The 20151-nt window shown below is 49.4% G+C and overlaps 3 protein-coding genes across 9 annotated transcripts in view; 2 read left to right on the top strand and 1 right to left on the bottom strand.

The window, feature by feature from the left end:
* Positions 1-351: 351 nt before the first annotated feature.
* On the bottom strand, positions 352-6041 carry ARFIP2 (ARF interacting protein 2). The gene is made up of 8 exons (XM_079929304.1): positions 5931-6041; positions 4987-5127; positions 4633-4729; positions 3782-3900; positions 3384-3605; positions 2708-2865; positions 2384-2558; positions 352-1941 (listed from the first exon to the last, which is right to left on the bottom strand). Exons 2-8 carry the CDS (start codon positions 5083-5085, stop codon positions 1786-1788), a joined length of 1026 nt encoding a protein of 341 aa, XP_079785430.1. The 5' UTR covers positions 5086-5127; positions 5931-6041; the 3' UTR covers positions 352-1785.
* Positions 6042-6178: 137 nt separating this feature from the next.
* Positions 6179-19651, top strand: TIMM10B (translocase of inner mitochondrial membrane 10B). 7 transcript variants are annotated; one of them, XR_013829348.1, is made up of 7 exons: positions 6179-6269; positions 6461-6556; positions 6754-6886; positions 11668-11779; positions 12493-12734; positions 12992-13423; positions 19535-19651. XR_013829348.1 is itself a non-coding variant. In XM_079928738.1 (5 exons), the coding sequence occupies exons 1-4, from the start codon at positions 6228-6230 to the stop codon at positions 7201-7203; spliced, it is 315 nt and encodes a 104-aa protein (XP_079784864.1). In that variant the 5' UTR covers positions 6179-6227; the 3' UTR covers positions 7204-7248; positions 11672-11704. The 7 variants fall into 7 exon arrangements, 6 of the variants coding, with proteins under 6 accessions (XP_079784864.1, XP_079784863.1, XP_079784860.1 ...); XM_079928738.1 differs by lacking the exons at positions 12493-12734; positions 12992-13423; positions 19535-19651 and adding an exon at positions 7160-7248 and having other exon boundaries at positions 11672-11704; XM_079928737.1 differs by lacking the exons at positions 11668-11779; positions 12493-12734; positions 12992-13423; positions 19535-19651 and adding exons at positions 7160-7248; positions 7533-11651.
* The window catches only part of DNHD1 (dynein heavy chain domain 1), a gene marked incomplete at both ends in the record, with an annotated part of 65411 nt that continues 58463 nt past the window's right edge, over positions 13204-20151 (top strand). Inside the window, 3 exon segments of the mRNA XM_079929559.1 lie at positions 13204-13330; positions 15587-16253; positions 19535-19708. Of these exon segments, the coding sequence (XP_079785685.1) occupies positions 13204-13330; positions 15587-16253; positions 19535-19708 (968 nt within the window).

Below are 20151 nucleotides of genomic sequence, written 5' to 3'. Positions count from 1 at the left end.
TGGCCCATAAAGTGAGGGGCCACCCCACTCTATAATGAAGCTCCAGTCAGATAACTGCACCCTTCCAGAGGTAGGGGAGAATGCTGAAAAAATCTGGAGCATTCCTTGGTCAAGGAGCATAGGGTGATGGTAGCTGGTCCCTGAGTAAATCAAAGTGCTATTGGGGAGCTTTCTTGCATCACACAATGTTCAGATTTGGGCTCAACACCGGGATGCAGCAGGGACCCTGGGAAGTGCCTTGACTTCTAATCTGCCTCAGTTCTGGCACCCAGCGCAGGTGCTCTGGTGCTTGCTCAGACAGGGTTCACCCTTGCTTTGGAATATGGGGCCAGGGCTAAGAGACTACTCAATATGAGGCAACTCCGGTCTGTATAACACTATTTGAAGCCTCACAAAGACTTCTTTCCTCAGTCCTAAACTCCCCTGTCATCAAACATCTGCTGATAAGGCTTCACAGCTCCTTTGAACAAAGGGCAAAAGTCCGTAAGCAGCCTGAAGAGGCTCAGCATGGTCTACCACCTTACCTCTAGAGTCATCCTCTAGCCACTCCCCCTTCATTTTTCCCAAGCTGAATTCCTTCCTGTTCCTACTCAGGGCCTTCACGTATGTTGGCCTCTTTGCCTAAGATGCTCTTCCCCCTACTCTTTACCTGGCTATCCTCTAGTTACCCTCAGGTCTCAGCTTTCAAGTTGACATCCCCATCTCCACCTATCTAGGCTAGATGCCCCTCCTCTGTGCTCCCATAGCCCCCTGTACTTCTGTATTTCTGTATCCTAGTACTTATCACTGTATTGTAGTTGCCTAACTTGCCTCTATCCCCCACTAGGCTGTAAGCACTGTGGGCAGGGACCGTGTTTTATTCCCTGATGTTTCGCCAGGGTCTAGCGCAGTGCCTGGCAAATAAAAACACTCAGTAAATATTTGCTGTATGAATGACTGGATGATGGAGGTCAGTGGGCCCAACCCGCTCTGGGCCCTGTGTTTTAAGATCCATTGCTATCTTGGTGCTAGCCTAAAGGGCAAATAAAGCTTTGGCTCCTACTGGGGCTGGGGGAGGAGAGTAGGCCCTCAGATTGTTCCTGAAACCTGTGACTTCAGCTATCTAGCCCCAGCTCTCCTGAAATGATAGGATTTTGGTGTGTAATTAGACTGTTTCTCTACCCAGACCACCCTCCTAGAGTCCCCCACAAATTGACCTCACTGGGCCTGCTTTTATGAAAGGTTTATTCCTAGTGCTAGGTCCCAATCTTCCAGGACTCTAAGCACAATTAAACTGGGTGGGTAGGTGAGGGGAGACCCATTCAGATGCAGGGCCAGAAATGGGGCTCCCCATATCCCCACCCCTTTGGTCCCAGTCCCCTTCTCTGCAATGGGCACGCATTGAGGAGGGACAAAGGATATTGGAGGCAACATCATTGGCCCAGGGGAGCCCAAGAAGAGCTGCCATTGGCTGACAGGGCCTTTTGAGGCTCTGCCATTGGTCAGGGGGCACACCCCAGGAACTGGGATAGGCCTGAGGAGTGATGCCATTGGCCAGGGAGTGGTTTTTGTCATAGCCTTTGGCTGTGGAGTGGAAGGAAAAGATCTGGGAATGAAGCCCAGTGGCCAGGAAGATAAAGGACAGGGCAGCAGCTGCTGGGCCTGCAGACCTCCTGTCAGGCCCCAGCCAGGGAAAGGGAACCCAAGCCAGAGCGCAGGTGGCAAGGGATGTCCCATGTCCAAATCTCCCCCACCCTGGGACTGCCCCTCCCAATGTCCTTGACAGCCAGGTTGGGCTGGAGTGGCTCACTGCTCCTCCAGCCAGGAGGGCTTCTCAGCTCCTGGAGGCCGCAGCTTGATGTTGAACTGCTGCAGGGTCTGCTCCAGCTGTTTCTGGTTCCCAGCGAAGTAGGCTGACACGGCATTGTGGAAGAGCAGCAGCTGCTTGTGCATCACCTTAATCTGGGGGGCCAGCGAGGTCAGCCGAGACTGGACTCAGACACCCTTCCTGAGGGGCTGTGAGCCTGAGCCCAGACCAGGGGCACATGGACTCTGCTCTGATCGTGCTTTTGGAGTGGGGGCTGACCTCCATCAAGGGAGCCAAAGGATAAACGCCAGTGTGATAGGAGAAACCTGACCTGATTGGCAGGGCCAGAGGTTCTGGCACCCAAGCTTAAGGGGTGGGTTTTTCCCAGTTATGTTCTTGGGATCAGCAGTCAAATCCTCAAGGGATCAGAGGGAGGGTGACGGGAAAGGCCCAGGGCTTGAGTGGGCTGGGGAAGATCCCACTCCTTAGCCAGGCCGCATTTCCCCGTCCAATAATGGGGAGGTCTTTTTTTTGGGGGGGGTGAGGTCAGTGTTACAGATGGGAAGGTGGGCTGGGTCAAAGGGGTGGGGTTAGCACCTTGTTTTCTTCCAGGAACTTGAGCTTGATGGCCACATCTCCCCGCAGCTTCTCATATTTGTCCCGATGGGCCTGGAAAGTGGCCTGGGCACTCTCAAGTCGACCACGCATCCCTGCATCACGGGGGCCTAGGCTCAGCTCCTCTAAGTCTGTCCGGTAGGCATCGTATTCCAGCCTGGGGAGGGGGTGATATGGGCTGGTCTCCACCCCTTTGCCCTCCACACATACTCTCCTTTCTTTTCTCAATTCTTGTGCCCCTAAAGCTCAAACTTCCACCCATGCCAGCCAAATGCCCCAAACCCTAGGCCCTGCCAGTGCCCACACCTGGCAGCCTCATACTGTTTGACAGTCATGAGCGTGTCTTCCATGGTCTTGGTTACCAACGTGTTGATGCTAGAGACAAAGAAGTTCACAGCCCCTAGCAGCGTCTCTCCATTCTTGCACAGCAGCTTCTGCGTCTCTGCATTGTAGCCAAATTCCTCCTGAGGGCAGAAGGGAGGGACAGGCCTTGAGTAACAGTCCGGGCTGTAGGGCCCTTCTTTCCCCTCCTCTCCCGGGAGGAACCAGCCATTGAAAGTGGAACAACCCAGCACTGCCTCCAGCAAGGCTCTCTTAGCCAGAAAGTTAGTGGGGCTGCCCTGGGGATGCCTGGGACAGGAATGTGGGAGTGAGGGCCTCAGATGAAGTTCACAGAACTGGAGTAGGGAAAGCTAGTGCAGCAGGCAAAGGAGGGGCTCCGATTAGGCTGAGCACTGAAGGCATTCCTGTCAATGCAGAGAGGGGTACTTGTGAGGCACCTGGTGTGCCGCCTGCCCCACCCCCTCCAACTTCTGGACCTCCGTACAAGCCCCTGCCTCCACAGGTGGGTGCTGCTGGGGGCAGAGCTGGGCCCGCCCTGGAGGGGTTCTCCCTCTGGGCTGCAGGAGGGAGGGAGGCTGAGGGGTGACTGCCTGGCGGGCCCGGGCCCAGTCCCCCACCCTCTCAGGCCTGGCTGAGGCACCTGAAGCTCTGGGGACTTCTGGCTGAGGTCAGCAAAGGCGTCCCCTAGTGCATGCTGGGTCTGCAGCAGGCTGTAGAGGTGGGCTGTCAGTGCCCGGCCCAGCTGCAGGACACTCTCATACTTGCGCTTCGTCTCACGCAGCAGCTCAATCTGCAGCTCTAGCTCCAGGTCCACAGTCCGGGAGCCTCGGCCAAATCGCTCTGATAACAGCTGCTTTGTACACTGATTGGGAAGTGAGGGAATAGGTCAGAGACCCTAGCACCCTGTCCTCCCAAAACGTACCTACCCCAGCATCCCCAGGCTCCTAGTCTCAGCCATAGATGGGACATTAGGATCTGGAAGATGGGGAAAAGGTACCCAGGGGAGTTTGGGGGAAGGGAGAGGTGCTTGAATCCCACCTTATATGTGTTGATGCCCCATTTCTTGACGATGTCAAACTTCTCTCCAGCGATGCCCCGAGCCACCTCATCTCCAGGGCCAGCAGAGTTGGTATTGTGAGATGGATGGCGGCCAGACCCTAAAGGACCAAGTTCTCTGACACCAGCCTCTCTCAGATACAATCAGACACCTCTGTGGTTCCGCCCATACTTCCCTCCCAGCACATGAAAATGACTTCCCTGAAGGAGCAGAACCTAGAGACAATTAGATTCTCCTACTCACTAGAAGGAACTCATACATTGTGCCCTGAGAGCCAAAACCCAATATACATCCGGCCTCCTTCTGAAGTGGCGGTGGGGACTGAAGAAGGAGGGAAGAGGGAGTTGCTAGTGTACAGGGGTAGAGAAAACAGCAGGAAATAGGCTGAGTATGGGGTGACTGATCAAGGATAGTGGGTCCATCAAACAGAAAACCCGGCTGACATTCCCACGTGGATACTAGTCAGTGTGAGATTCAGAGCTGTTTGTTCCTCTAAATGTTAGAGTCTAAAGTAAAACTCTGAGAAGCCTCACAAAGTTCCAAATCAGATTCAGGCTCCAGAGCAGGCAGGGGAGGCCTGGGAAACAGAGTTCTTTGCTTGACTTAGGTGGTGACAGCAGAGAAAGGACAAGTGGGGCTAAATGACAAGTGGGAGCAGATGGACAACTCTGGGAACTGGCCTTGGGCTGAGATTCCATAGGGTTCATACTAGCAGAGTTTCCCAGGATCTCCAGACATAATTCAAGCCTTCTTAGACATACTCTATGCTCCCTAGAACCACCACTCTCCCCCTCTCCACTCAAGCTTCCTGTCCTGTTCTGATCATTCATACCTGTGGGGATGAGTCCATCACCAGAGCCCCCATAGCCACCAGACACAATGCTGGTTTCATTGAGGTTGGGTCCTGACACCATCACCTGCTGGAGGTCCTATAGGCCAGAGAAGAGGGGGGCTTCAGGAACATAGGGGCAGCTGAAGCATTTTGGGGGTGAAAACAAGCTTGGATTGAAGCATCATAGAGAGAGCACACAAGGGAAGTCTGCACAGAATCAGAACAAAGATTTGTAAAAAGATTGAAGGGAGATTAGGTAAGTTAGGGGAAGGCTACTGGAATAGGGACGAGGGTTCAGGGTTTATGAGTTGGGATTCCTCAATTGAAACAATATGAAGAATCAAACAGAAGCACCTGCTCCAGCCCATCATCCTCAGGAAGCTGCCCAGCTTCACCATTCCCGTGGATGGGGATCTCCATTGTGGCTGCCTTCCCTAGGATCCCGTCCGTCATGGCTAGCGAAGGGACTGGAGTCAAAGTCTCTACCCCAGCGCCCTGCAAAGCCCAACACAGACAGTTCTGGAAACTGGCCAGGACTCCAAAGAGGAAGATCTCCCCTGCCATTTCGGAGGTTGTCCCAGGGCCTCAGTGTTCTGGGGTTTGGCCACTACTCTTCCCTGAAGTATATGTGTTTCTCCCCTCCAAGGTGCATATTGGTAACACGCACACCCAGGCCTCAGGTGTGCCTGACCTGAGGTCATGTTCTCATGAACCCCCCTATCCTACCAGGACTCCGGTGATCATTCATGCATTCACTCACTCAACAGACATTTAATGAGTGCCTACTATGTGTCATGCACTATTTGAGGCAATAGAGAAACAGCAGTGAACAAGAGAGATAAAGTCTGTGCTCTCAAGAAGCATATGCCCATGCAGGTGTTTCTCCCCATCAGGAGATGAACCCCTTTCCCAGGGCTCAGGTGTGTACCCCCATTCAGGTATGTTCTCCACTGCTCGGCCTCTCACACTCCTTTAGTGTTTCTTCCTCTTTCCTGCAGGGGGTCTCCCCTTCCTCTATCCCATGCACCTCCTCTTCCTCGGGCCCTCCCCCTTCAGGCCTTTGTTGAATCACTTGGTATAAGTTCACGACCTCTGGGAAAAGCCTCTTTTTCCCAGTACATAGGTAGGTGATCCCTTCCAAAGTCAGTTATGTCTCCCCAGGTGTGTGAGTCTCCGCCCTCCCCCCATACACCTGGGCATCAGGTGTGTCCTCATCCTTCCCCAGGGTTCAGAGGCATCTTGCCCTCACGTCAGGTTCGTGCATTCAACTTGCCCTCGCCCATGCACGTCCCTCTCACCTCGGGCCGGGCGGCTCTTCCCCTCAGGGCGCCAGGCCCGGGCCGCGCGGGGACCTCGGGCTCCAGTTCCTGTCGCGATCCTAGCAGCAGGTCAGGGACTCGGCGGAAGTGACGTCCTCTCACGGGCAGAAGAAGCCGGCCACGTCGCAGATTATGAGGGCGGAAGTGACGTTGGCATCTGGGGGCAGGGCTATCCTGGAGCCAACCTCTCTGTCCCTGGGGAGTCACGAGAGGTCACTTCCGGGCGTTACCAAGAAGCTGTGAAGGAAGTGACGTAGGGCACGCGCCGGTGGCGTGATGGAGCAGCAGCAGCAGCAACAGCAGCAACAGCTCAGAAACGTGAGTGGGAGCTTTGGGGCCACGCGTTCAGCTAGCATCCCTGTCTGCATGGCGGGAACCCCAAGGAACCAGGCATCAGAGGGCTGGGAACGTCGGGCCATGGGGTGCGGTCCTGGGAAAGCTCGGGCGGCGCGGCCTTGAATTGAGATGTGGCCCCTCTTCGCTGAGTTCCTTGTCCCCCTTCTTCCCAGCTGCGGGACTTCCTGTTGGTCTACAATCGGATGACGGAACTCTGCTTCCAGCGCTGCGTGCCCAGCCTGCACCACCGAGCTCTGGATGCTGAGGAGGTTAGGTGGGGGAACCGAGTAGGGAGATTACCCTCGATCCTCAGAGTTAACCGTAGACTGCTTCCCTCTTCCGCCACTTCCCCTACCTCTGGCACTGGCCTTTCTGCGACCCTAGCCCCTAGGCTGGGGATGGGAAGGAAGGAGACGGACCTGACGAGACACCTTTGGCTTCTACTTCCACCCTGTCTTCCTTCCAGGAGGCCTGTCTGCACAGCTGTGCTGGGAAGCTGATCCATTCCAACCACCGCCTCATGGCCGCTTACGTGCAGCTCATGCCTGCCCTGGTACAGCGCCGCATCGCAGACTACGAGGCTGCCTCATCTGTGCCAGGTGTTGCTGCCGAACAGCCCGAAACCTCGCCATCAGGGAGCTAGCCGTCCCCAACCCCGGGAAGGGAGGCACTGGATGGACCCTCATATTTAAGGAGCCAGTGGACCTTGGGCTGGGTGCGACCTGTATATAGAAAGTGAGGAGTTGCCTGAGAGCTGGGTACTGTTGCTCCTTTTCCTGGAGCTAATAAACCCACTTTTACTTTGTTTGGTTTGTATTCTGGGCAAGGAAGCTTTGCCCACTTGATTGACACCATCTTTATTATTCTGTCAGGATGCTTCAGCCCTGGCAGCAGAGAAATTGCCTTCAATGTGTAGAAGGAAAACGTCAGCATTCCCAGGCACCTGGTTAAAGCGACATCTGTGGGTACAATTTTAAGACTGGTAATAGCGACAAGAAGTTGGTTTCTGCCCAGATGACAGAAAATGGGAACTCTGTCTAGCTGTCCTTAAATCTGTCTGACTTAAATGGCTCACTTAGAGATATCTAAGGACAGCAGATTAAGAATCCACAGGGCTTTTAGGCGCTACCTCCTGGGAAGTCAGTAGCCTCAGACAGAGATGAAACCTGTAAGAATTCTGGGGTGTTCTGGAACGTCAACCACTTCCTCAAGTTGTTACTTACTTAATATTTTCTGTCTTCTTAGGATGAGCAGTAAAATCTTTAAACAAAGAAGATCTGTGTGCTTGTCTTCAGGAGCAGTCAGAAAGGGGAAAACTTGTGGAACCATATTCTGCAATACAGTCAGACTCGAGGGATAAAAACCTAAGGGAGAAGTAGATGGTGATGGTTATGGGAAAAAAAGGAAGAAAGCCAAATCTTCAGGACTTCTTGAATGTTACCTTAATGTCTCACTGCTTGTCTGTAATCTCCTGATTCCATCTCTTCCTCTACCCCAGATTGTTCCCACTGTGCCTGTTCTGTGATTTCTAATTCCAGCCTGTCTGTTCTTTCCTCATTATTTCCCTCCGTGTGGAATTTACTTCTGTATTCAGCAATCTGAGTGGCCTGTACATCACTGAATTTTCTTGCCATTTTTGTGTCCTTTTTGTATCAGCTGTTTTAACATTTCTGTTCCTCCATTCACACTGCTAGAGAAAAATAAAGCTGTGTAGTGAGTGCCACTAAATATTCAAGATCTCCAACCTCAACCAAGCCCTCGTTACAAACAAGCAACCCTTTGTGAGTTCCTGGTCTGTTTGCTCTCCTAATCACTACAGCAGTTATTTTACACCTTCATTGCTCTCCTTAATCCCCTGCCTCATCCTTGACTATTCCCCATCAGGTGACCATGTTTGATTTTTAAAATGGAAGTAGAACTTCTTAGACATTGGCTCCTACAATCATTAAAAAAAAAAAAAAAACGAAATAAAAGAAAACTTACAACCATCCACAAAGCAGATGTTTCCTCTCCTGTACAGATCAGGGCATTGAAATTCTCTGGTAGCAGACCCTGTCTGAAAATGCAGACCTGTCTTTAAAATCTTTTACTACACCAGGCTGCCTTTCAAAATATCTGTTGAGCACCCGCTTTGTATAGGTTCTGGTCTTGGTATTATCCCCACTTAACAGATGAGGAGGCAAGAATTCAGTATGTACCAGAAGCCCACCTTATATGCAGTTACCTATTGAGAAAAGTGGCTCTAATCAGCTTTTTGCCTCATTAGCTGAACAAATCTTGAACAGAAAGGTCTGCTAAGACCCTTCCTTAATAAAAAAAGTTGTTGATCAGGAACTTTCCTACTGAGTGGCTTCATGTCTGCCCAATAAAGTTCTCTCCTTGAAAAGTGTAAATGCAGGTAAAGCAGCTTGTGAACTTTGCAATTCCCAGAGACAGGATTGGGGACCTGGGATATTCTGATAGTGGGAGGATTCTTCTCCATCGATATTTATGTATATCCCTGCAATAAACTTCCACTGTGAATTATCTATGTTTCCATGTCACGTAATTAGTAATTGCTGGAGAAGGGCTAGGAACACAGATCTGTCTGACTCTAAAGCCTATGTCCTTTGAACTTCCAGAGCTTATATTTGCCTGCTCATCTGCAGTCAACTTTTCCCTAGGCATGGAAAGACAACTGTCCCTCAGTCTGATCCACCAAGACTTTTTAATCTCTTCTTTCCTTTCTGTTTCTAAATAGGTTCAATACTTAACGAAAAGTACCTTCTTCCTACTATCCGTCTTCCTTTGTCACTGAAATCTCCTTGAGGTCTTACCATGACGTCTTAGCCATTGGTATAATGAGCAATGTGATGTTTCAAGCACAACACGAGGATAAATGTTGACAAAGCTTTATCCCTTTATCACAAACACATATTTGAGACAGGGTTGTTCTTGCTATTGTGGCTTCAGAACTTAACTGCCTACTCCTTTGCAAAGTCTAATTCCTTTGAGCCTATTCAACTGTATCACCTCTCTTATTACTTATCTGTAGTAACTGCCACTCTCCTACTTTCCTCTGCAGAGCTAGCCGTTGGTCTTCCTCTTGATACTTTAATGTTACACAAGAGAGTCCGTTCAGTGTTTTTTGTCTCTTAGTTCCTTGACCCAATCTCTAATGATTTCTACTCTGTCTCAGCTACTCTTACTTACATCCTTTGCATTGTCCACCACCCCAAACTGTTCCATCTTCAAAATACTATTACTTGCATCTTATTCACTGACTGTATTCCTTCCTCTTTGTTTATTGGACTATTCCTCTACCATTTTTTTTTTTTTAAATTTCAATGCAGCGTTCAGACCATTGCTTCTACATTCTCTCCATTAACACCTTCCTGTCTTTAGATTCCTGTCGAGCTTAAATTCTAGTCATTCTTGGGACTTCGCTGGTCGTCCAGTGGTTGAGGCTCCGCACTTCCACTGCAGGGGGCCTGGGTTCGATCCCTGGTCTAGGAACTCAGCTCCCGAACACTATGGGGCGTGGCCAAAAACAAAGTCCTTATGAAATTCTAGTAATTCTTTTGGAATAGGCTAAATTTCCTTCCCTCTCATTTCTTTGTTGGGCCTGGGTAAAATGAAACATTTGTGCCTGCATTTGGACATCTAAAAACTGCCCAAGGTAATGACTATAGAGCAGATTTATATCGCTATGAATCCATGGTTATCAACTTCAAATGGAGTCTGAGGCCCTGTAATCCCACTAGATTTTTCTAGTCGTCTTTCCTGTTCCCTGCAATGACTATTTCAAATCAATATTCCTTTTTTTATATAAATTTATTTATTTTTATTTATTTATTTTTTGGCTGCATTGGGTCTTTGCTGCGCATGGGCTTTCTTTAGTTGCGGTGAGTGGGAGCTACTGATCATTGCGGTGCGGTGCGCGGGCTTCTCATTGCGGTGGCTTCTCTTGTTGCGGAGCACAGGCTCTAGGCACGTGGGCTCAGTAGTTGTGGCTCATGGGCTCTAAAGCGCAGGCTCAGTAGTTGTGGTTCACGGGCTTAGTTGCTCCACGGATCTTCCCGGACCAGGGCTCGAACCCATGTCCCCTGCATTGGCAGGCAGATTCTTAACCACTGTGCCACTAGGGAAGCCCCAAACCAATATTCTTAAGCCTCTTATTATCCCCATGATTCTCTTCACTTTCCGCAGGTAGCCTTATTTTAACTTCATAGGCAAAAGTAAAAGCTATCAGTTAGGAACTTCCGTAACATCTTGCAACTCAAAACTTGGTCACCCGTCTACATCTGCATCATTCTCTCCTCTTTCCCTCCTGTCTAAACAAGACAAATATCGCTCATGGCCAGTGCCTGTTCCTGTGCACTGAATCCTAGTCCTTCCTTCTTTGGAGATCTCTGACTTTTTCCCACTTTACTAAATTCTCATCAGTGTTTAAGCATGCCGAAGACTCCCGTTACAGCAAACAAACCACTCTACCTCACAGGTACCGTCCAGTTTTTTTCCATTTTATGGCTAAACTCAAAACAGTGGATACTTTGGTCTTCTCCATTCCCACTTCTCCCCCCACCCTATTTTGACTTTTGTAACCTTTCTTCTATTGAAATAGTTCTTCCTGAGGTCACCCTAGCTCACCAAGTGGCCTTCATATCCCTGAATCCAGTGGTTATTTCCTCAGCTTACTTCACTTCTTAGTGGCATCTGGTACTATCGACTTGTTCCTCATGGACACTCTCACTGGTGTCTGTGATTCCACTTGTGTTTTCACTACTACCTCTGGCCACAGCTTCTTAGCCTCCTTTGCGGGCTTACCCACCTCCAACCATTAAATCTAAAAGTTTCTCAAGGTCCTGTTATTTCTCAGTGTAATTTTTCTGGGATTGTTTCATCCCCATTTTGAGCGTTAGTCACTGATAATTCAGAAGTGAAGTTATCATCAGAGAGTAAAGCCAAAGAAAATGGAAGATGAGAAAGTACAGCAGAAGGTTTGAAATAGTCATTGCACAGAATGAGAGAGTGAACTGACAAAAGGAACATAATTAGATTATTAGGTAGTGTTGAAGGCTCAGTAGAGGTTACTGAACAGAATTCCCTTTTGGCTTTGTCTGTCTGGAAAACTTTTTTTAATTGAAGTATAATTGATATACATAGTTATATTAGTTTCAGGTGTGCAACATAGTGATTTGACATTTATATACCTTATGAGATGACCGCCACAGTAAGTCTAGTCACCATCTGTCACCATTTAAAGTTATTACAATATTATTGACTGTATTCCCTCCTCTGTGTATTACATCCCCATAATTTATTTTATAACTGGAAAAAACTATTATTTTAAGGCCTAAAACTTTAAGGCCTACCTGTAACTCTTCCTTGCCTTTTCCAGGAAGGATTCTTATTTGTGCCCTCATTGAACCCTTTTATGTCTCGTTCACCATTACGTCCACAGCACTTGGTAGAGTGCCATAAACAACAACAAAAGCACGCAGCTCACACAGGTCAGTTATATCATGTGTGTACTATCTACCAGGCTCTAGTCTAAGCATTTTATATACATTAACTCAGTTAATTCTCACAACAACCCTATAAAGTAGGTACTACTGTTATCTTCATTTTACACAAAAAAATAAAATTGCAGTAAAATATCCCATGACTAGCAAGTGGTGGAGTCAGGTTTTCAATCCAGTCAGTGTGACTTCCAGAGTCTGTCCTGTTTCTCACTAATGACGATTGATTGCTATACATTTATGCCTTTGTTCCACAAATATTTTGTGATCACCTACTCATGGTGCCTAGTACTAGGGGCTGGGGGTACAGCAGAGAGCAGTCAGAAACCGCCACCGTGGAGCTTATGCTTCTAGTCAGGGGAAACAGACAATAAGCAGTTAAGTAAGTATTGATATGAGATGGTAATAAGTGCTATGGGGAAAATCAATGCAGGGTAAGAAGGATAAGGAAGCTGGGGACAGTGTTGCTATTTTAGGCTAGGTTGTCAGAGAAGAACTCACTAATGAGGTCTCCTTAAGCAGAAACTTGAAATGAGGGAGGAAGCCTCGTGGACATCTGGAAAAAGAGTGTTCACTGTGGCATCAGCCTCTACTTGCCCATAGCATCCATCGTCCCCTTCTTCCTTTACTAATAGAACCCCTGACTTTAACCTGGGCAGATGGTGGCTGAAAATAAAGATCAGATTTTGCAACTTTCCTTGCAGCTAGGTGTGTCCATGTGATCGAGTGATGCATGCATTGCCAGGCTGTGCCCTTAAGGGTAAGGGTGGGCCTTCTCCTACTCTTTCCCCCATCTCACTACTTGGGATGAGGCCCAACACACATGGTGGTGAACTGTCTTGGACCTTGAAGATAAGGACCACTTCCTTGAAGAAGGCAGAACAACTAAAAGGCTGCCATATTAGCCCTGGAGTACTTATTCCTGGACAGTTGTGTGAGAGAAAAAGTAAGCTTCTATTATGTTTAAGCCATCGTATTTTGGGGGTCTTTTTGTTATTACAGCATATGTGTAGTAGACAGAATGTTAACATGGTGCGCAAGATTTCCCACCCCCCTGTGTACACACCCTGTATAATCCCTAGGACTGTGAATATGACAGATTTTACTTCTGTGATTAGGTTGTATTATATGACATACTTGACTGTAAGAAAGGGAGATTATCCGGGTGGGCCTGGCCTAACCACATGAACTTTTTAAACGCAGGGAGTTTTCTCTGGCTGGATGCAGAAGAGAATGTCAGAAAGATTTGAAACATAAGAAGGATTTGAGGCACTGCTGCTGGTTTGAAGATGAAGGTGCCATATGGCAAGGAAGACAGGTGGCCTCTAGGACCTGAGAGTGGCCCCTGAGGCCCAGGAGGAAACAGGGACCTCAGTCCCACAACCGCAAGAAACTGAATCTTGTCAACAACAAGAATGAGCTTGGAGGAGGATTTTCCCCCAGAGCCTCCAGACAAGAACTCAGCCCAGATGACCTTTCAGGCTTATGATATCCTGAGCAGAAAACCCAGTCAGGCCATGCTGGGCATCGATGTACCGAACTGTGAGATACTAAATGGATGTTGTTTTAAAGCTGCTTAGTTTGTGGCAATTGGTTACACAGCCACAGAAAACTTCTCTGTCTTCTAAATGAACCGTAAGCAGAGATGTACTGTATGGAGGCTCTGGCGGGGTTGGGGGGGGAGCATGCTCAGTGTGATCCAGGCACAGAGGAGTGGTGTGAATAGGGATAGATGGTCAAAAGGCCACAGAGGTAGCAGCCAGCTGATGAGATAGCAAATTGTAGGCTGTGTAGGACTTTGGCTTTCCTGAGGGAATGAGATGATAAGGCATTAGTGAGTTTTGAGCAGAGGAGTCATAGGATCTGCCTGTATTTGAAAAAGGTCACTGGCTGCTCTGAAAAGAGCAGATTGTAGGGGCAAGGGAGGAAACAGAGACCAGTTAGAAGTCTATGGAATAATCTAGGTGAGAGGTGATAGTGGCCTAGACCAAGGTTTAGCTCTTAGGGTGGTGAGAAATAGTTGGATTTTGGATATATTTTGAAGCTATAGCTTAACAAAATTTGCTAAAGCATTAGACATGGGATGTGTGTTGGGGGAGAGGGGAGTCAAAGGTGACGCTAAATTTTGACCCAAGCAACTGGAAAAATGGACTTGGTATTTACTGAGATGGGGAAGACAGTGAAAGGAACAGGTTTATTTGGAAGGAGGCAGTTAGGAGTCTGGTTTTGGACATTTTAAGTTTTTAAGTTTGGGATTCTTATCAGATTTATAAAGCAGAGGTGGGACTCTATCACGTGCTGAGTTTCTATTCATTGTAATCATTCAGGCGTTCCCCCCACCTCCAACCCCAATTTTGAGCTCCCTGTGATCAAGGAGTGTGTCTTGTTTGGGTTTTTTGCAGGGGGTGAGGTGGGCTAGGCAGATACTTGCGAGTGTGTGTCGGGTTGGGGAGTGTCCCAAAGACTGCTTGCTGGTGCCCGGGTTGGGGAGTGTCCCAAAGACTGCTTGCTGGTGCCCGTGGCAGCTTACAGGCTCAGTAATAGATAAACAGGCACGTGCATTACACCTGCCCACGACGCCCTCAGGATTGCGACTTCCCCAAATCAGCCACGTAGCTCTTTTCCAGACCCAACCGGTCAGACGGCCTGTTCCCAAGGCCGGCAGGCAGCCTGTAGGTTGGGCCTGGGCTCGGCCCCTCCCCCCTAGGCCCCGCCCCTTTCTGGTTTCGCCCGGGCTCTCAAAGGAGGCTCGGGCCTCAAGCGATCCAGTAACTGTTCTAACCGCTGGGAGGGGGTGGGGCTGCGGGTGAGTCTGCTGCTGGGGATCAGCTTCCTTTCGCACCGCCCCCTAGACACCCACTCTCGCCACTGCCCCCAGGCGTGTCCCCTTCTCCTGCGCTCCTACGGACCCTCATCCCCTCCCTTTCCTCCCCTCCTCTTCCTTCTTTCCTCCTCCTTCCAGCCTGGCCCTCTCCGGTCTACCCCGGGCCCCACTCCATCCAACCAAGTAGTTCTCTGTACCCACCCCTCTGCTTTCTGTCCTCAACACATCCCTCAGCCCATGGGCAAATGGGACTGGGGCTTTGCTGCCTCTGAGTGACGACCTGTTCCTCCCTTCAGGCGATCGCCAGGCTCCAATCCCAGTGACAGTTCCCTGCTGTTCTAAGGTCCTCTGAGTGAGCCCTTTCGGTGTGTGTGTGTCTACAAGTGATCACACGTGTGTGTGCGAGTCTCTGGGTGGAGGTGGCTGTGAGTAGAGCGAGCCTGTGCCTGGGACCCGAGTCTAAGTTCATCCATTTTTCCAGCAGGCACTTCCCCATGAAACCTCACCAGCAGATGCCGTTCTCTTCCCTTCCCTTGCCTCCTGTGCCCCTTAGGCCAGGTGAGGGGACAGTGTTCTGGGCAGTGGGAAGGGACTTTTGTGCGGGGAGGGCCCTACCTCTGTCCTGGGCCTGCTTTTTAGCAGTCTTGGGGGAATCTGTGGGGTCGGTTGAGGGTCTCAGGAAAGGCCCTCTGCTGGTCTAGCTCTGTCCTGCAGCTCCATCCATTTTCCTGTCCTAAGTCCCTCCCTTCCCCTTTCTCCCAATCCCTTTGACCCTGCCCAGAGCCTAAGCCCCCTTCTCTTGCCCTCTCTTGGGCTGAACTAAGCAGGTGAGATCCAGCAACCAGGAACCTGGAACTGGCAGTCGGATCCCGAGCAGTGGGCAGGGTCAGTCCGACGGCAGTTGAATGCCTGGCTCCTCTTGGTCTCGGATGAAGAGGCGTCAGCTAAAGCCCTTGAATCTCGGCACTCTGTAGGTGTCCTAGACACAGCAGAGCAGCGCTGGGCCTGTCAGGGAAAACAGAGGCAGTTTCTGAAGGCAGTGACTCAGCCAGGGCGGCCTGCAGTGCTGGAGCTCCTGGTAGCTGAGCTCCAAACTCTGTTCTCAGCAGTGCTGCAGGATGGCGGCCCTGCAGCTTGGTACTACATGTACGCAGTGCTGGGTCTGCTGCCTCCATATCGTGCGCTGCTTGTTGGTCGCCTTGATTTGCTGCCTTTCCTGGAGCGGCTATACCGCTGGGCACCCTGGGTCCAGGCCCAGCTCCAGCTGGACCTGCTAGGTGCCATGGACCAGGCCTTTCCCCGAGACACCTCTTTGTTAGAGGGCACCTCCCATGTTGACTGCTATCCCCAGAAGCAGAGGTTCCATCACGGGCCCCCACGCCCAGCCTGCCCTTTTGTGCAGGCCCGGTGGGGAGGGCAGCAAGTAGAGGAGGGGCTGGCCACATGGCTACGACCATTGACACTGCCTGAGCTACAGCACAGCCTGGGTATTGTTGGTACTGAGGTGGCCCTGGAAGAGGCCCACTGGCTAGATGGCCTTAGCCTCCTGCCCTTGGCACTAGCGACGGACATCCCTGTACAGTATGAAAGCAGTGACGGTGACAACGCAGAAGAGGAGCCTGTCGGAAGAAGAGAGACTAAGTAAGTGAGGGACCTAGTCTGGGGCTTTGAGCAAAAGAGAGGAAGAACCCTCTTCCTTTCTGTCTGCAAAATAAACCCAGCGGTCTCAGTGTTAATCCCCATAGGGAAATGCAGACATGAATGAAAATCAAAAGTCAACGATGAGGAGGCCAAAGCTTCAGACAATAGCTTGAGTTTCCAGAGTTTCTAGACTTCTTTTTCATATAGCGCTTAGTTGTTTTTCTCACTTGTTCGTAATCCCTGAGTCTGGCCTCTGGGCCTCCCTAGTGCTGGGTGCCGGATGTTTGATCCAGGTCCTTCCCTCGGGATGCTCCTAGGTGAGTGCTTGTCTGAGGACCCTTCCCACTCATGTCTGTGTGAACTAAGGCACATTACAGTTGGCAGCACTGACAGGTAGGACTTTCATTCTGACCTTCCAGAGCCTTCTTCCTGCCCTGCGAGTGAGGGGATCCTGGCCCCTGGAGAGGTGATTTTCTCCGCAATCTGGCTCTCACTGCTCTCTTCAGGGTTTCAGAATGCCTCCAGAGACCCCCTCTTCTGAGAGTTCTCTAACTCTAATCTTGGAATTTCTCCTTGTCCTCTGGCCAGCTTGTCTGTGACGTATTCACTGTCTGGGAAGAAGGGTAGTTTTACCTTTAATCTAGCTTGGCTTTCTCAATTTTTGCTCTAAGTTAATGGCGGGGTCAAGTTTTTCCTGAAGTCTTACTGGTGGGCAGATAGGCAGGCTCCTGGGGGCCTGATGACAGGTGGCCAGTGCCAACAGTGTATGCCTTCAGTAACCCCAGCAGACTCTTCTTGTCAAAGATCTTCCCTGGGCCCTAAGTATAAGTCTCCTTTCCCGGGGGAACCTAACTGGAGTGAGAATGGGCTGAGATGTTGGCAAGAAGCCAAGTTCTTTGTCCTCTCTTTGGAGCTGGCGGTAAACCTCTGAGGCCTAGCTAATGTGACTTAATTTGTACCATGTTCCCCAGGCCTGGCCTCCCAGGCATTGATACATTCAAGAAGTATTATTGGTTATCTAATATGTATCAGGAACTGCTAGATGGTGAGGATACAGAAGTGGTAAGATAGACTCAAGCTCTTCCCTGGGGTTTTACAGCTTAGTTAAGGGAGATAGATGTTAAGTACGTTGATTTAAGTAAAATATCGTGACGATTTGTGTTAAGTGCTATATAAAAATCAAAGAACACGGCCTTTCCCCTGGCTGCTCCTCTGGAGTGTGTGTGTGTGTGTGTGTGTGTGTGTGTGTGTATACACATCAGAGTTAGGGGAAAGCACGTCAGAGGACTTTGGGTTTAGATTAGGGTTAACAAAATATCTTGAAGATTAGGAGGTGAAATAAAGAGGAAAGTTTCAAGGAGGAGGGAGCAGTCAGTAGTGTTAAATGCTACTGAGGCAAGTAAGAAAAACCTGAGAAATACTCATTGAATTTAGCAATAAGGAAGAGGTTGGTCAGAGTGGTTTCAGTGGCATTTTGTGAGGAGGAAGGCAGATTGTAGTGCATACAGGAGTGAATGGAAGGTGAAGAAGTGGAAATCACGTTTTGTTATTCTTTCATGAAGCTTGGCTTGAAAGGGAAAGAGAGAGATTAGGACAGCAGATTGAAAGAATAGTGGTGTCTGAGTAGGACTCCAAAAAATGGAGAGATGTTTATAGTCTTTAAGACGGTGCTTGAGAAGTAAGTGCTCAATAAATATTTGTAGAGTGAATGAATAAATATAGGCTAACAGTCAAAGAAGAAGAGATTGAAAATACATCATGAAGGGAACTTCCCTGGCGGTCCAGTGGTTAAGACTTCACCTTCCAATGCAGGGGCTGCGGATTCAATCCCTGGTTGGGGAGTTAAGATCCCACATGCCTCAGGGCCAAAAAACCAAAGCATAAAACAGAAGCAATATTGTAACAAATTCAATAAAGACTTTAAAAAAAATGGTCCACATCAAAAAAAAAATCTTAAAAAAAGAAAAAATACATCATGAAGGCGGGATAAGTGATCCTGAGCACAAATGGATGAGTTAGCCTTGCAGAGAAGAAAGTCACTCCTTCCTCGCAAATTAGGAGACAAGATTAGGATGGAAATATGTACAGATAAATGTGTGGAAAGGCAGCTGAACTTGAGGGAGTTATTTCATGGCTGAGAGCCTCAGTTTCCCCTGGGCAGAGATGGAGGCAGAGAAGGTGACTGGGAGCTCAGCAGGGCTGGGCATAGGTTGAGGGGGTGGGTAGGTTGAGGCCTGGAATAGCAGCTGAGGAGACTGCAAGGGGTAGCTCCCTGAGGACTTGTACTAAGACATCGAGCAGAGTGAGCCCACAGATGAGACTGGACACCAGGAATCTATAGAGGAGCTGATGACATTCCTTTGTTCTGAGATCTTTTGAACCTACTTAGATCATGTAGCACTTTAATTATTGAGGAAATGAATCTTTAATAGCAGTTACACCATTAAGATGTCCTGATCTGACGTCAAAATCATAAACCCTACCGTTGATGTGAACTTTAGAATAGGATTGCACTGTATCCCTGGGGTAACTTGTTCTGTTGATCTAGATTTGGGTCAATTAATGACACAAAAATACTTTGATTAATTTTTCAGAGTTTTATTTTTGTGCTCTAACCAAAATTATTAGTCCAGGTAATTGACTTTTGGCTTCTTGAATAATTAATTTTAATACCAATTTTATCGACTGGTATGGTAGAAGTGTAGGAAGATTGTTGGTACTGGTGCAGGCTTGAGTGGGCTGAAGGATGCATCATCGGATCCCGGCTGGGAAGAGATGGATGTGAAGCTGGAAGTTGGGTGATGATAGAGGAAGAGTAAGAAAGAATCACAAGCATGGAGATCACGCAGGGTTGGAAAGCAGGTATAACGGGGGCAAAGATAGGAGATCAAGAATGTTAGGAAGGCTGCCAGAGGGAAGAAATCCAGGACCGTGCGCTTGCAAGGTGATGAGTTGGGACAGCCAAGTATTCCCATTACTTTTACTCAGTATTATGTAATACTGACGTCATAGTAATCACAATCAATCCAGAATGATTATTCACTTATCAGAAAGAGAGAGGTTATTCACACACAGGTGTACGAATATAGTTGCCTGACTGTATCTCCTCATGGGCTGTATTTGCTCAGTATGTGAACCTTCGGGTGTAGATGGTCGACAGGCTCTGACAAGGTCACATCAGGTCCTCTCAGGCACCTGATCTAGCTCCTTCATTCACTGGCTGACAGTGCCCACCTGACCGCTTTGCTCTGCCTCTTTTGTCCTGATTTTTTATCATACAGGTCTCAGCTTGACTCGGAAGTTCCTGGGGAGGAGATCTTCCAAGAAAGAAGCACTGGCTTCTTACCGCAGACTTCCCTCCTGGGTAGCCAGATAATGACCGTAATGAAGACAGAGAGATACCTGAAGAAGATCCACTTCCTCTATCTCAACGTGGCTCCCAGCAGCGACTTTCGGTGAGAGCGCCCGCCTAGACCCCTGTCCTACTCCTCCCGCCCCCGGACTTCCTCCCGTGCTGCCTCCCCACCCCCCTCCTCCTCTCTAGACCCGCTCCTCTCCTATCTTTCTCCTCTTCCCTCTCATTTCTCCTCTGTCTCCTGGTTTCCCTCTGTCTTCCCTTCTCCTCAGCTTCCTCTCCACTCTTTTTTTTTTTTTCCGGTACGCGGGCCTCTCACTGTTGTGGTCTCTCCCGTTGCGGAGCACAGGCTCCGGACGCACAGGCTCAGCGGCCATGGCTCACGGGCCCAGCCGCTCCACGGCATGTGGGATCTTCCCGGACCGGGGCACGAACCCGTGTCCCCTGCATCGGCAGGCAGACTCTCCACCACTGCGCCACCAGGGAAGCCCCAAAAATAAATATTTTTAAAAATGAATAAATGCTTTATTAAATGTGCCCAAA

Source organism: Stenella coeruleoalba, assembly GCF_951394435.1.
Source record: "Stenella coeruleoalba genome assembly, chromosome: 8".
In the NCBI taxonomy this organism is placed as follows: domain Eukaryota; kingdom Metazoa; phylum Chordata; class Mammalia; order Artiodactyla; family Delphinidae; genus Stenella; species Stenella coeruleoalba.
The sequence above is the reverse complement of the archived record's forward strand: the minus strand, read 5'-3'. Positions and strand labels throughout refer to the sequence as shown.